At 39.5% G+C, this 17,564-nt stretch overlaps 1 protein-coding gene across 1 annotated transcript in view; it reads right to left on the bottom strand.

Moving 5' to 3' along the window:
- The window catches only part of TASP1 (taspase 1), an 88,760-nt gene extending 72,443 nt beyond the window's left edge, over positions 1-16,317 (bottom strand). The window contains 6 exon segments of the mRNA XM_065682312.1: positions 567-651; positions 2,121-2,241; positions 10,521-10,589; positions 11,832-11,899; positions 13,401-13,618; positions 15,943-16,317. Coding sequence (XP_065538384.1) covers positions 567-651; positions 2,121-2,241; positions 10,521-10,589; positions 11,832-11,899; positions 13,401-13,545 — 488 coding nt within the window. The 5' untranslated portion in view covers positions 13,546-13,618; positions 15,943-16,317.
- Positions 16,318-17,564: the final 1,247 nt, after the last annotated feature.

The raw sequence follows: 17,564 nt of genomic DNA, 5'->3' as shown, positions 1-17,564 counted from the left end.
AAACCCATCTTAATAAAGAAATGCACATTTTCATTGCTGTTGTAAATGCTATTATATGTACCTTTAAGATAACTTCCCATTTTGGCTAAGAGGAAGTTACTAAACACGGCACATTTCCATGCTATACCTACCAAATAATGCCACAAAGACAGGCAGTAAAGCAGGAATAAAGCAGGATTCTTTTATATACTTGCAAGAATTATATTGTTTTTTTTTAAAGGTAGATGGAAGCAAAGGCAGTAGAATTTCATTTTAATCTTGACGTACTCAGTGATTTCTCAAATTGCTACAGTAACAAATTTAAGAATTCAGTATGACATAACTGGAAATAATCACACAGACAGAAATTATCACAAAACGATGTCATCTATTCACAATACTTCATTCTAATCACAGCATCATCAAGTGCACAAGATGTTTCAAGATCAGAGAAAAAATCTTATCTTCTTTTTAAAGGCTGGTATGTAAAACAGCACCAGCCTTCTTGGGATAGCATTTAACCTTCAAACATTGCATGCACTAGAGACAAAAGACCAAAGTAAAGTCAAGCAGAACAAAGCAATTACCAAGGTGGAATTCTGCCAGCAGAGAGTTTTCCTTTCTGCCCTTCACACAACAATCTATTTGCAACTGAAACTGGATTCTTGATTCCTGAAAAGAAAAATTAGCAAAAAATGGGAACACAACATTAAAATATTTTTCCACACAGCACTGTAGTGCTCATTTTGGCAACGGAAGACAACTTCCTTTAATTTCCAAAGCTTTGCCAATTCAGTAAGAGACACCTTATGTTATATTTCAGCATAAAATCAATTTCATTACTTTCTCCTTCACATATCTTATCAGTAGTGACAAGCCCTTCTTCTAATCAACACACACACGCTTTCTCTTTTTTAATGAAAGAATCAAACTGAAATATTAGGAGTGACCTCGCTACCACAGAAATCTTAAATTCAGTCTATAGTATGCTACAAGCCAAAGATGTTTTATAAGCATTAATTTTTCAATATGGAAAGAGTTTTCATTTGTGTCGATCTGGCCAGAATAGGGATTATAGGATTCAGGCTTAGCTTTTTCTCACTCCCTCATTTCCTCAGTCCCCATGGGTGGAAGGATACATTTTGTAATAACCAAGCCCTGAAACACTTCATTTTACTATTTATTTAAAATTTATATCTACATGAGGAAGTTATTACCAAGGTTTAGAACTATTCTTGGATAAAGAACAAAGCTTGAATTCTTGTCAGAAAAGCTATTAAACAGGAGCAATTAAGGTTCTTCAACATACTTGAGAAAAACCTCAACAACCCCTATTTGCGATGTATTACCTGTATTTGTTTTGTACTGAAAGCTAGAACTGGACATGGAAAAAACTCCAAAACAACCAAGGCAGAGAACCACATTAGTTCTCAGATTAAGCCCCATATTCAAATGTATCTAACCTTGTAACAGTAACACACAAAATAAACCCAAATGTAACTGATCATGTGAAAGCAATTACAATGAAAAAATACCAATGTTCAGAGAAATGTTATGTCCCAAGCAAACAGCTTGACAGGTGAGCAGCTGTGCCAATTCTCACGAACACATGAGAGGCTTACATTCTGGAGGCTGGCACCCTGCATGGCCTTCTAACACTATAAAGGAAACTTTGGCCCCGCAGCACCCTAATCTGATCAACCGAACTGAGAGATCAAAGTACAAGCAATCTTATGATCGAATTACATACCACTAAGTTCTTCACAGAGAACAAAAACTAATATAAAGCCTAATTTTAATATGTTTTAAGATAATTCCATTTTATTATAAAGTTATCATTCTACAAATCCATCTGAGCAAACTCTTCTCCATTGTGAATACTGTCTAGTATTGTACAATTGTTCTGCATCAAACGATTATTAGTGAACTAATAAGACAATATTTTACACAAAGCAAATGAACACAAAACAGTGTTTCAGGGAGCAGGAATGCCTCCCCCTTTTTTAAAGGGGGCAGGTTTTATTTAAACAGGGCAGTATTTACAATGTGTCCCTCCCAAAAAGAAAAAAGTAACAAAAAAAACCAAAATTGATCTTTGCACTTAAACCAGTAGTTAGCTTTATAATATGTAGTTAACATACCACTCAGCGCTCCAACTGCTCCAAAATTCAGTGACTTCCCATCCATTATACTGGCATCACATTCTATCTCACCCAGAAGGTTTAGGTTAGACCCCAATCCTGCATTTGTAAAAGGAGAATCCTAAAAATAAGAACAAAACACTGTAAGGCCACATCCATAACAGACTCGATCAAAACCTTGCTGTAACTGGTAAAATGACACTGATCTTGGCGCAGTGCACTTTCTTATTCTAGTAGTTTAATCTTCTGTGACAAAAACAGCAGTGTGACCAGGATATCTCAAATTACGATAATAGAGACCTTACACCCTCTACAAGGTGTGCTGTATGTCAAGTGCAGTGATGCGCTAATACAAAAAACACTAATCACTCAGCAATTTAAGATCGCCATTTATATGCAATCAGAAGCCTGACAACACTAGTGAAAATCTCTTCTTCCATCCCTCAAAATATACACTTCCTTTGGTCCCTAACCCACCAAGTAACATTTAAGTAGTATTTAATAACCACCGCACAGAACACAGCCTACCGCTGAAACTGGAACTGTGACATAACAGCCAAACAGAACTGCACCTTCCCCTAACATTCTAAGCCTATGACTGCAGCTGGCATGCAGAAATCAAGACATTCAGGAAATCAAAACAATTCGCTTTGTAAGATCTGTGGGATCACTAGCTTAAGGACAGTCATTACTGTGGTCTAGAAGCTTCTTGAATAAAAACCAAAATGTATTCCATAGCAAATATGGAACAACACCTAATAGACTAGTTATAAACCTAACTCCTCTTGTATTAGCACCTTCTTGTAGCTCTTTGAAAAATCAAGGTTCTCAAACAAGAAGCTTTGCATGCTAGAATTAAAACCACTCATTTCTGCCCTTCCCATTTCATCAGAGCATCCCCATGATTTTAAATCCACAAAATGTCTAAGCAGCACCAATTAAGGTGTCTCACTGCCAGCTCAATATAATCCCCTTCCTAGGTGAAAGAACAAAACAAGTAAGAAAAGAAAGGTAACAGCCTAGACCAGGCAAACACTAAAATTTCAGAGACGCTGCTTTCAGAGTTTTTTATCTGTTTTCATTACATAAAATAACCTATGATGTTACTGATGCAACCTTGCTTATTTCCTGATGCAACAGTAACAACCCGATGCAACAAAGCAAAATGATTGTCTAGACCACATGTGAGTATGTCAATGAAATTAGATGGCCATGCTTTTACAGTATATGTAATAAGAGCTGAATCAAGAAACAGGCTACTGGAAACAGCTCAAAGTTCTGTCTTAAATGTTAAGTGAACTGGTTCCTTTCTGTACATATTACTGTGTAATGAATACAAGGAAACAAAAGAGCACACAAATGAAAGAAAAATTTGATGTACGTCAGCTAGCTTTTGTTAACTTGCAAATTAACATAAATTCAAAACCTGTTTTGCAAGATGTTGATTCTAATTGACAAAGATATTTGAAGTGTTCTTAGTGTCCGAGTCATCAAAACACTATCTTCTTGGAGAATCATGAATATATAACACATGATTAATACATAATCATGAAACAGACTGTAATCTCTCCATGTTCATTTTGTACTACTCATCCTTATTATCTGCTTTTTCCTTCTGCATCCAAGAAATAATACAAGATTCTATCCCGATTTATCGATCCTATTTTATCCACTACCACAACAGATCTTCAAACTCACTGTGTATATTCACTGTGGTATTCACTTTGATAGCTATGCCTCACAGCAAATAAGTAAATTTGAAAATATTTTAGTGTAATGAAATATTTGCACTTTAGCACACAGGGAATAACTTTCAGGGACTGGGGTGGGATATGATTAAAAAAGGCTACCAAGATGATGGCCTTGAAAAGGTAGAACACTGCAGAGCAGCTGCTGGCTGAACTGACTTCATTGCTCCCCAGGCTCTACGATTATGAAGAAAAGTAATCAGTGAAGTTTACAACAAAAGGAGCAGGGAAGTGAAGAAAGGAATCTGTACACGAACAGTGAAAGGCACTTGGAGGATGAAGGAAAAACAGGCACGTGTTAGGATGAACACCACTTACTCCTAGTGCTGTCCAAGTCCCTTGCCCATGGGTAATCAAGAGAGCATAGACCTGCAAGCCTGGAGACAGATTTCTAATGTTCTGTTCCAAAAACATTCACTCAGTACATTATACTCAAAAGCATTAGCAAAGAGGAAGAATTTTATGCTGTACAGATTTGTCACTGCCACAAAGCAAACACAGCTGTTACCTTAACAGCAGATGCCATGGCCAAATAAATGGAGTGAGAAGGACCCATCAGAACAGAAGTCCTAGTAACACTGTCCAGAGCCCTTCTGCAGCCAAGACACAAAGCTCTCTATCCTCTCATAATAATCAAAAGAGGGAAAGAGGGTAGGGAAAAGTACAGGATAGAGTGTCACTGGTTCACTTTATTTCTAAAAATCTAGGTATGTTCAACGCTTTGGCATAGCAACTTCACTGCCGCAACATGAAGGATGGACCAAGGGACAACTTATTCAGATGATGTCAAGACAAAGAGAATGTCTATGGAATATTTATCGGAATACCAAAGAATGTTGCATAAATAAGAACTCTACATCAACAAATCTGTAGATGCCTCTTTGGTGGCTTAACTCTTTCATTTTAGGATTTGGAAGGAATCTGACCAGTACAATCAGTCACAACATGAGCAACTTCTCCAGTAAAACAAAGAAAGACCCAATTCCAAGCACCTGTTCAAAATTTCTGTGGAGCTTTACAACCAGACTGCAATTACGAAGACGGTCTCAGAATTGCCAAGAAGATGGTCTACTCTGTCTTTACAGATCTGAAAGGTGGTCTGGTAACAGCTTTAGACAGCGCAAACACATGGAAATTTTGATACCGACCCGACTGTCTCTGAGATGAGATATAAAGCCTTTGAAATCAGACAGGGGAAAACCATTATAAAATGAGGAAAGAAATTCACACCATCTTCTATGAACAGGCAAAGACATGAAATACACCACACAAATACATCCCTTTTTAAAAACATCAATCTCTGTAAAGCCTGCCCAAAAGATTTCAAGATTCTGATATACAAATGGAGGAATACAGCTTATGACAATGAAAGTGTATTTTGACATGAAAATTCAAAACCTCCAAAGAATGCAGAAGTATTATTAAAACAGAAGTGTGCCTGTTTTCAATGGGGGAAGAAAACAGTTAACTGAAGCAGTAGTCCCTTCATAGACTCAGACAGAAAAATGCAGTACTGCAAGAACTATATGACTACCATGGGATGGGGAAGAACACAATCAAAGCATGTATCCAATAAGAGGGAAGAAGGGAAAGGAAGAAAAAGGTTTATTCCATCATTCTATTATAATAAAAGAGGTATCTTCAGGAACATACTTTTATGTGTTTCTGAAGACAAAAGGAACCCAAGCAGAGATTGGTCTGATATTACTAAGGTGACTGAAAAGATAGACAAGCAAATCAAGCATGAGCTTTGCATGTTAACAGCAAGCCCTATCACCATAGAAAACAAGAGAGAAAAGACAAACAAACGGCTATTCAAAGCATTTTAACAAAACATAAGCTTTTAATTAGGCGAAAAATTCCAGACTACCTGGCAACTACTCCACCACTGAAGTATCTCTAACTTACAATGTAAACCTGTAGCAAAGGAGATAATACAAAGCTTTAAGATGTGAAACAAGTTTCATTTTCCCAAATGACCCATCTTGTAAAAAACTGTCAAGCTACCGAGGGTATCATTTTTATTTTTAGAATCATTTTTACTTCCAGATGTATTTATAAATCTTCCAGCAGCAAACACAGCCATGCTGAAGTTTCTAGCTGTGGTCAAAGTTGGAATGCTTGAAGAAGTTACTCAACACTATTACACTAATACTCCTGAACTGCATCTAAGCAAATAGTTAACAGAGCTCTATTTTCAACATGTACTAAAGAACATTCCATCCATCTTTGATACAGTTTTGGCCATGGTTAATTTGCAACTTTAGAAGGGGTTCAAAGTCTACAGGCACTTCTTTTTACACATTCTAATTTTAAAATTTATTTTTGGAGGAAATATAGTGACAAGAAGTAATAATCTATAAGGATGACACAACCCTTTCAATGACACCAGCTAAAATGTTTTCAAAGAACACTTTAGTCGTAGATTACTGTTAGCCATTCTGCTGCAAAACATCATTGTATTGTTTTTAACTAGAACTAACTTCCAGTTCATTACCCATTAAAAGTTCATCTATGGTGACTGCCTTAATACAAAAAGGCCTCTGGCATTGTGCTTTCATCTTGGAAGACAAATCCTTGGGTCTGACATTGTCTACTCAAAAATCTTAATTACTAAAAATTTAATACATAAACAAAAGTAAAGAAAAATAAGCAGTAAGTAATTTCACTGCAAAGCTTTGCTAACAGCCACACAGACTCACTCCTTGAGTAAATCAACAGGTTCAAAATACCCTTTGCACTGATCCACAAGAAAAAAACCAAAAAAAGATATCCACAAACAAAAACATAAATTGAGTAATTTCAGTAGCAAGGAAATCAAAACCCAAACTGTGACCTCCACCTCCCCATCAATCATATTAATTTTCCATTTAAAGAATGTTCATAAAGAACATTCTACTGAAGTCAGATTAAAGAAACAAGTGATGTATACACAGTATTAATAAAATTAAGAGTAAATTTAGAAGTTTGAAGTCTTCATCATTCTTTACAACCAACTTGGGTTCTTGTCTCCACTACCTGAACAGCAGACTTCCTAAAGTGCTCAACAGTTGAAGAAGAGCTTGAAATTGTACATCATCCTCACAGCCAGCCATAAATGCAACCAGCATGTAGTTTTGTTGAAAACTGCAAGTTCTAAAGAAGATGCATAGAAGGGGACCTTTTCCCCCTGCAAAAAAATGCCCAAATCCCTTTGTTTCAAGAAAAACCTCAGACTTCATATGGTAGCTGATAACAAGAGTGCGAAAAGAAAAGTTACTGCAATACTGTCTTTGTAAATGATGAGTCTTATGAAGCACCTTGTCCAGAAACAATTTATTAATAAAAGCTGAAAGACATAACATGTTCATTTGTTTCTCTGCAATGACAAGAGTTCACAAAAGTGAAAACATAACTGCCTTTAATCAACTTGTCAAATACAGCTGATGCTTATGAAGACCAGCACAGTTATTTTAACAGTATTCTGGGTCAGCTGCTCTTGTTACTTCACAGAAGGAATCTACCTTTTCTCTAGTAATTATTATTTTAATCACAGAAGACGAGATCCACATACCCCAACAAAGAAAGGCCGGTCTTTCTCCATTTAGAGCCTGCACAAATAAAACAAAAAAACAGACAGCATACCACAAGCAAACTGTCAGCCTGCTCATAAAAGATCAAGAGCAAGTCTTGCGCCTCAATAAGTCTTTGAAGTGATGCCTCTTGGATTAGCTGAAATACCGTGTAATGGGAGCTGTGTAATTGAGTGCAACTGAGGAATAAAATTAATCTTTCATGACACTTCCATGAAAAAATACTTGTGCTGTGCAAAGGCTACAGATTTTTGGAACAGAGCATTGAAAGTCCTACAGAACTGTAAAGGTGATTAAATATTTGAGATAAACTCACTGCAATGTGTCCTACAGCAATCAAAATACCAAGTAATTACATACAGTGCTCCACAATGGAATTTGTTAACACATGGTATACAACCTTTTGTTGTTCTCAATCTGTATTAGTGACATGTGCAGACGTCGTTTTCATACAGATTTTCACTATATATTTGCCAACTCAAAGTACTGAAGTACTTTGAAAAAACAAAGTCAGGTTTTTTCCTGCATAAACAGAAGCGAGTGTCAGCTCATTAGAGAGACAGACATCATACAAACTCACATTTTTACCAATTAAATATTGTAATTGATAAGAAAAACTATTGTGTTTCCTTTGTTGACTTGCCACGTACAGTTTCTGTTTTCCACAGAGCAATAATAAAAACAGCAGAATTAAGACAGAAGATGCAGCTCCAGAAACGCCTGGAGGTTGAGATATGGAGAATGAGATACGAGTAGATACAAACCTTTCAACACCTTGAAATCTGAATTTGGATTTTGGAATTTCTCATACCAGATCCAAAAAATTGCCACTGCAATCTGCACCATTTTCCATTTTGAGCATACCTTTGATTTTTCTCAATGTAACTGCATAGCTATGTACCTTAATTTAAAAGAAGCCTGAAGCCCAAATCCCAAACCAAAAAATCTTTATCCCAATAAGAGAGAACAACTCACAATTAAGAGGTTATATAAACCACTTAATGGAAAAATGAAAGCCAGTAATTACATTAATGGCAGCAGTACAACTTACATAAATTGATATTTAACCTGAAAAAACAGGGAAAAGTAGGTTTTGTGCAACAGTACACACAAAAATACTACCTAAGACAATTATTAAACCAGAAAATGTAATGATGGTACACATCATCACAATAGTAGCATCACAGACAAGGAAAAAAAAGGTTTCTGACTAGAGTAATTTCTTAACAAGGTTTTAATTTAATCTTAAAGCCGTATCTTCTTACACAGAAGCCACTTAAGAGAATTTACATCTACTAAACTTAAAGAAAAGTCTCTTGGGGACAACAGAAACAGATAAAATATTTACCCTAGGTGCAGCTCCAAAGAGATATGTAACTGCTAATTTCAGCTTCTTAAAACATGTTTTCTTCTGTGTAGCTCAGTAAAAAAAATCCCAACACAAAGCAGATCTTTTTTTTTTTGCCCAACTGAGGTGGGAACTGACACACAAAACAATCTTGTGAAGTAGCAGCAGGCTCAGTTAGCTTATGGAAGTGCATTATAAATAATTCCATTAGAGAGAGATTGTTTGTTTTCACCTAGCTGTATTCTGATGTTTAAGATAACACACGAAAGCATATTTGAACAGCTCAGTGGAGACCAAAACTACTGTTTAAATCCAAGAAGCTCACCAAGTATGACTGAAGTCTTGGCTCCTAGCCAGCATGTCTAACACACATTAAAGTACATACTGCCTGCCTTAGTCTGACTCTATCAAGTATGTTAATTCACACTTTCCCAACATATGTGTAAGCAAATCCACTGCTAATCCTCTTAGAATACTACCATAAATTCCAAACCCAGCACAACACTTACATTGCCTTCTATCTTTCCTAATAAAGTTGAAGAGGAAGACGCAATTACTCCTTATAGGAGAAGAGGAATACCTATTTCAGTCATTACTGCCATGAGAGATTAGTGGACCTGGGACAATAACCAAACTGCCTCATTTATATTTCAAAACTTCTTGTAGTTTTACTCTCTTCTACATTATTTCATAGAGACCCTTTACTAAAGTTAGATGCTATAAAAACTGCACCACTCCAAAAAGAGGTTTCCAGAAAGCTCATAAACAGCTGCCCATCTCTTTGTGATTATCAAGAGTTTATCTTAATTAACAAGTACCATTTTGAAATAAAAGCAGTACTTATCCTTCTACCCGTATTTTATCATAAAAATCAGAAAAAAAAACCCTTATATTACACTGAAGTCACATTTCTCTGACCTGCCTGCTTCTAGTCTCTAATCCTATCAGAGATCACACAGACAGAAAATAAAAATGGAAAGAAAAATGCCTTTGGAACTGTACTAATTTAAGCTCATAGCAAAAGTATGTTGTGGTATAAATGGGAACTTGAAACTCCTACTTGATTTTCACAGTCCTTTAACTGGATAGAGACAAGCAGCATTACATTTCTACAATAACTTTCATAGATTTATCCTGAAGAACTGAAAAAGTTACGAATAACACAACCCAAGAAAGCATCCTCAGAAACGGGTACCTCACTCTAATTACTACATGAGTGTTAATAGAACTGCTAAAGACTAACTACATCTAAACTCCTTGAATCATAATTTCAAGATACGACAACATATCTCAGTGTGAGATATTAATGCAAACAAAAATAATAAGGACTTTTAATTTCTAGTAAACATATATGACCAGTAACATGATTTTCTTTCCTATCTAAGAAGCAGAGCCAGTACAGTCTGCCTGAGCTCAGTAATTCAGAAATAAAGATCCCCACAAAGCGTTCAGTAAGTCCTTAATAACTATTTATTCTTGAAGGTTAAAGACAATCTGACAAGGCATCCCTAAGATGACAACCAAATGGCACCAACTAGACAACTTCTATTCAGTTTGCATTTAATAAAGTCTTTAAATACATTTACTCCAAAATACAGTGGAAAAACAAAAGATAAAATTAGCGTAGCACAAAACGGGAAATCTCAGTAGACTTCCCACTTGAATTAATATCTTCCTACAGAAAAGTCTTGCAGCTGAAGAAACATATTTACTCCTAGTCAGAAATTCATACCTCTAATTCTATAAGTGCTGCAGTCACTGCATCTGTTGCAAGAGCACCAGCCTGTAGCTTTTCAATTGCCTGTAAAAACAGAAGTATTAGCTGATGATTAGGAAATTCTAATATTATGCGACTAAGTCCTACATTTTCCTAGTCCTGTACAAAACGAAATCTTCACCAATTAGTCTGAAATGTAAGATCTTCAAATTATATACACACACAAAAATGAACTTTTGGAGCCTAATACTATTTTTTAGATCCATACTGGACAAGACTTTACATTCAAGCTCTCTCAGGGAGCCCCAGGAAACAACTATGTCTGCAGCTTCAGTTGCTGGACAAAATGCAACTGTTTCTTCTTCAGACAAGTTATTTATGTCGGATACCAAGCTTAAGGAACCAAACTGAATCTCAAATTAGACTTAAATACAACAGCAAACAACCTTTTTTTCACAGATAATTAGCCGGAAAATTGATATTACCAGGGCTAATGCATAATTTTAATGAAGATAGTGTTAAGCTTGGATGATTTTTGAGGATTTTCATTACAAAATTAGATAGGTATTAGGATTGAGCAACACAACTGCAAGATGAAGTGATAATTATCAGAGGCCAACTCCGAGACTCTTCTAAAAAGCCTGCCAACCTCCCTAGCTCCTTCCCCCTGGAGAAAGCAACAGGCAACAGAAATTTTGGAGGCAGGTCTTCCAGCTTCTCTTTCAAGGCACAGCAGACAGGACTTGCCAGTTCCAAAGCTAAGTTCTTAGGGGAGATATAAAACATTAATTTTGACGGAAATTTAAGTCTTGCCATTACTTCCTTTCCAGTGGTTAGATTTGTTTTGTTTTCCCTGTTTCTACCTCCCCTCCTATTAAGAAGTCAAGAGCTATCAAGAAGAAACGAATTATAGAAATCTTTGCATTCACAGAGCAATCTGGATGCTAGAGATAAAGTACATTCCAAAAAGAGGGGACACCGATAAAAGAAAAATCCAGATACCATATTTAGCTCAAGAAATCCTATAGCCTCAGGAACAGTGCAGGAAGCTATAGGAACATTCCATGCAGGTACCACTGTTACCTCTCCTGCTCCCCCACCGTTCCTTTGGTGACTGCTATTTGCACCACTAATAAGAATGTTGCTGCACCTCATGGCCATGCACTCTATTGACTTGGTATCATGTTAACTTCTTTATTTTCCCTCTAGAAACATATACACCATGTGTAGCTAAACCCAGATATGCCCATTCATACTGAAGGCACAGTGTTAGCGAATACCTTTCTTGTATACCCACTAAAGGGCTGTGGAGGTGGTAAGACATACCTTCTGACAGGCTCTTTTGCACACATGCTTGTATTCTCTGGCTTTGGATTCGGAATGATAACCTGCACCTACAATTAAGGCAAAAGGAAAAGAGATTATGCTACCTATCAAAAGCCTATAATTCACATAAAGATTTAAGATACATGCAGATACAGCCTTCCTGATTCCAGATTACACTGGCATTTCCTTTTTGTATCAATGACTGACAATTATATGCACACCAACATTGATTCAAATACACTCAGTAAAATACAGTATACAGAGCATATATGCAGAAGCATGCAGGTATAAAACTCAGCATCTTACAATCTCCTATGAAGTTCTTTACTGTAAGGGTGGTGAGGCACCGGAATGGGTTCCCCAAGGAAGTTGCGAATGCTCCATCCCTGGCAGTGTTCAAGGCCAGGCTGGACGGAGTCTCGGGTGACATGGTTTAGTGAGAGGTGTCCCTGCCCATGGCAGGAGGGTTGGAACTTGATGATCTTAAGGTCCTTTCTAACCCTATTATATTCTATGATTCTAAAAGCACTGTCCAAAAGATTCCAGTTTTTCTTGTTCTTGGGGGCCTACAAGGATGCTGGAGAGAGACTCTTCATCAGGGTCTGTAGTAACAGGACAAAGGGTGGTGGGTTTAAGCTTAAAAAGGGGAAGTTCAGGTTAGATATAAGAAAGAAGTTCTTTACTGTGAGGGCGGTGAGGCACTGGAACGGGCTGTCCAAACAAGTGGTAAATGCTCTATCCATGGCAGTGTTCAAGGCCAGGTTGGACAGAGCCTTGGGTGACATGGTCTAGGGGGTGAGAAGTCCCTGCCCATGTCAGAAGGTTGGAACTAGATGATCTTAAGATCTTGAGGTCCTTTCCAACACAAACCATTCTATGATTCTATGTTTTCAAGATTAACAGTACTTAACAAAGAACCTACTAGAAAAGAATTAACGAATAAGACACACATAACACATTATCTGTGTATCAAATCTGAGTAGATGACCTTTTCATTATATGTGGAAAGAATATATAGTAATTAACTAAAATACAGACAAGATAAAAAAGTCAAAAGTCGGAGGAAAGCTTTCAAAAGGGTAAAAAAAAACGTGAGGTTCTAGAACAAACAGCCTAAAGAGCCTTCAGGAAGACCTGACTAGATTGTCCTTACAGTCAACTTAGAGAAGAAACTGTCAGTAGTGAAACAGCTATGTTTCATCTACCCTTCTGCAAGACAGAGAAGTAGACTAAAAGACCTCTCACATTTTGTAGGTCTCCCAAGCTTAGCAGATAACTGCAGAATTTGACATTTTACAACCATTTAAACTTAGGGGGTTTCTTTGTCACGGAGAAAAACAAAATAACATTCAGATCATCCCAAAACTTACATTTTTATTAACAGTTTCCAACATCCTCCAGCCAATGCAACTTCCAATCAAGGTCTCCACTCCCAGCTTTACACCCAAAGTTAATGTCATTTTATTAACACACTAGCAGTCCAAAACCCATATGAGATTTTGATATTTAGTTTGTATAAGCACTATTTCTATTCTATTATTCTATTTCTGTTATGCTTCTGCATCTTACCTGCATGGACAAGCACAAATCCCACTCGTTTCCCTCTTTGGGTTTGCTTTGTTTCGGGCTCTTTGACCATCACTTTTACAGCTGTAACCTGAGATGATTCGGAAGGTAACACTTCTACTGAGCTTAACCCCTTCTCCATGATCATACATTAGGATCACCATCTTCTACTGGAAAAGAGCACCCTTCCATTCAGAAATAAACTCTGGAGAGGAATCATCCTAAAACCAAACCACATGCATATGTTAGACACTGACTTCAAGAGATTAATTTCATACAAATAACTTCAGAAAGCACTTTTGGAAGAGAGGTTTGAAACAAGAAGATTATGCCTTTTGAAAGAAGGGCTTGTAAATTCTGCCTCTTCCCTAGCTGACAGTATTAATGAGATGTAGAGTAATCAAAGTCCACGGTGTAAGTTGAAAGCAGCCTTTTTTTATGACTTACCTTGAACCTAATAATCCTTCTAGACATTGGAGGGAATTGTTGATAAAAGGCTTGCCCATGGCTGAGAGAAGGCTGCTTTCCATGCTCTCCTTTTATTCATCAGTACAACTTATTTCTCTATTCATCATGCTTAACTAGCTTTTAATGTGATGATGCTCCATAGCCACAATCTTTATTTCTTAAAAGTGTCATTCCCTGCTTGCCTGTAAAGTCCTAAATGACACTTGTAACAATGCTGGCAAAGCTGAGACATTCTACATGCTGAATTAATCCAGGAAATGAAAAAGCATGTAGTGTTAATACATGCATGGAGAAACCCTTTATAACATTTTGAGATATTCCAATATGATGCCTATCACTCCGACCACCTCAAAAGGGTCTACTTGTAACCTAAGAAGAATAGAAAGTGAATACAAGTGAAAAAAGAGATGTTTAATACATGGGATTTAAACCACAGATTTTGCAAATACTATATGGCTTACTCCAGTAACTAAATACCACTCCATTCAAACAACCAAAATAATGCAAATTATGTTTAGCAAGATTCAGTACTGGCACAGAACAAACTTCCTGGTTTACCACAACCATCCTTTCAATAATGAAAACTAGCACAGCTTTCTAGGAAGTTATTTCTTTCCACTCATTTTTTTTCTTAGGTGCTAAACATACATAGGTATCTTCATATACTTAAAAATTAATACTTAAAAATTAAATATGAACTTATTATTGTAATTATAACTGTGTATATTGATACAAAATGAGACCACTACAATACGTAGACTCTAGACAGAAAAAGCACTTATGGACTACATTCAATGGTAACGGTCTCCTGTATAAACTTCAGAGCTAAAATTTCAGCCCTCATCACTGCATTTATTTCCTTTTTGCTAATAAAAATGAAGAAAGTTCCAGCAGCTAGTAGTACAGGCAATAAGCTGAAACAGTCAGTTTTGTACAGACTCCACTTTGCTACATCATATTACACCACACGGTATGACAAAGACTAAAGTAAAAGGACAGAGGAACAAGTGAGGAACCTCTATTCTTGCAGAAATCGAAGAAATAGTGCGGTGGTAGGGAAAGTAATAACAATGGTTGTTAAATCAGTTTTGAAAATAAAAATGCAGATGACACAAAGACTAAATAATAGCATAACTCCAGACTGAAAACCATAATTAGGCCTTTGCATACACTTGGGTCTGAGCATATACGTTTATTTTTTACCAGCCCTGTCAAACCCATCTCTATAATTTTTTGTAACATTTACTCCACATCAACTCAATTTTGTCAAACCTTTTCTATCTCAAACCATTCTTCAATTCCTTTCAAATTTCATTCACAAACCTGCTGGACTCAATCTGTTCCTTTGTATCTTCTTCTAGAATTCAGCTGTTCTCCTTCCTGGCTATCATACATTCATCACTCCTGATCTCATCCCTCCATTTTACACAGTTCACTGTTCTATATGTGTGCAGCCACAGGAACACTGGAGAAATATACTCTACTTTGATTCCTGATGAACACAGAATGGTTTGGGTCGGAAGGGACCTTAAAGCTCATCCAGTTCCAACCCCCTGCCATGGGCAGGGACACCTTCCACTAGAACAGGTTGCTCCAAGCCCTGTCCAACCTAGCCTTGAACACTGTCAGGGATGGGGCAGCCACAGCTTCTCGGGGCAGCCTGTGCCAGTGCCTCACCACCCTCACAGTGAAGAATTTCTTACTAATATCTAATCTAAATCCATCCTCTTTTAGTCTAAGGCATTCCCGCTTATCATATCACTACATACCCTTGCGAGTCATAAACCATAATAAAAAGTCATGAACCAAAACATAAACCAAAATTATTTCTGAATCATGCCCTGAAAATGTAACTCGGAGCCCTACACAGGCACTCAGAAAAACGAAAGCAGATGTGTCACACCTAATGCAGAAAGAGTGGCTTATGCTTTCACAGGGCGCTTGCCGTAAGTACTACAGCTAATTCGCCATTCCCCCCAGATTTAAAGGCAGACCTAACGCTCACTGCACAGAGAACGGCCCTACAGAGCAAACACTTACAAACTCAGCGGAGGGATGAAGAGAGAGATGTACACACCAGTGTCTCCATCTCAATACTGGGCATGTGGCAGAACTTCCTCTAAGAGCTTTTCGCGTTTACAGTAGGAAGCCTGAGAGCGGTAGAACGAAGAGCAACAGGGCGAGAGAGAAGCGCTTGACCCCACGACCGAGCAGCCGTATAACGCTTCGATAACCGGGATGGAACAACAGCAACCGCGACGGTGGCGAGGAACCGGACAACCAGCAGCCACAGAACGAACCGGAAAAGAAACTTTTATTTGGAAAACACCCCCTGCGGAACCGATCGCGGCCGCTGCCAACCCCCCGGAAACCCCTGGGCCAAGCCGGGCCCGGCCGGATGGCTGGAAGGAAGAGGCCCGGGTCCCCCCCAGCCCCGTTACCACCGCCCGGGCCCCGCCAGCCCCGGTGTCCCCATGGCAACCGCCAAGGGGGGACACCGCACCCCACCCCCCACCCCGCGCATCAGCCCCCCGGGGAGGTGGGGCAGCAGCGGCGGGGTGACGTCACCCGGGGGGGCCCGCGCGGCCGCCTCGCGGCGCGGCCGTTACGCCCCTCAGGCGCCCGCGGAGCCCCGGGAGCGGCGGAGAAGCGCTACGCGGGTGCGGGGAGGTGGGAGAGGACGGGCCGGGGAGAGGCGGGCCCGGAGCGGTAAGGCGGGGCAGGGCGGAACCAGGCAAGAAGCACTCACCCGCCGCCGCCGCCAGCCCCGCGCACACCCGGAACCGCCCGCCCGCCTGCCTGTTGCCTCGGTGAGGATGAGGCGTCCCGCCCACCGCCTCGTTCCGATTGGGTGAGGCAGGACAGGAGAACGGAAATGGCGTAACACTGATTGGCGTTCCGATAGGCGAGTGCTGCGGGAAGCACCAATCGAGGCGGGGGAGGGGGGCGGGTCTCAGCGAGGTGAGGGCGCCCCCATTTACCTCAGGGCGGGCGGGGGGGTGCCTGTCGGTTCATTACTTGTGGGGCCGATGCCGCTGGCGGCGGTTAGAGAGCGGCCAGGCCCCGGCGGCTCCATCGGCTTCCCCGCGGGGTGGGGAAGCAGCGTCCAGATTCTCCCCGAGGGGAAGCCGGCGATGAAGGCTCAGCGAGGGGCGAGCCGGGGCTTACCCGCGACTATGAGGGAGCAAGGTGGGAAGCGGGCACGGCTCTGGACCGCCGACCCGCTCCCCGGCGGCTGGGCCGTCGCGCTGCCTCTCCCCCTGCCCTTCCTCGCGAACGGCTCCTTCCACCGTTCCTCATGAAGACCGAGTCGCACCTCTGAGATGTGTTCTGTGTGGAGAGTTCGCCAGTGGCCTCGCGTTTCATTACCTCACTCCCGGCAGACATGAGTTGAGACAGCTGCCCAGAGCAAAACACAATACACTGATTACAAATGAATACATTTTTGGTCATGTCAGAGAATTCTCACAACGGTTGGGTATTTCACATCTTTCTGCTTCAATTGGCACTTGAGTCTCATGTAGTGCTACAGGAATACTCGGTCCCAATTAATTTGTGCCTGCTTTGCTGTGAAGGAGATGTCACCCAGGAACAAGGGTGGCCATCTCTAAATCCTATTTCCTTGATACCTTCTCAGATGAACATTACCATCAGCCTAGAGATCCAGCTGTGTACCGTTGCATTGCCCCAGTCATCCCA

Source organism: Lathamus discolor, chromosome 5 (genome assembly GCF_037157495.1).
Source record: "Lathamus discolor isolate bLatDis1 chromosome 5, bLatDis1.hap1, whole genome shotgun sequence".
NCBI classification, from domain to species: Eukaryota; Metazoa; Chordata; class Aves; order Psittaciformes; family Psittacidae; genus Lathamus; species Lathamus discolor.
This window is presented reverse-complemented; position numbering and strand designations above follow the sequence as displayed.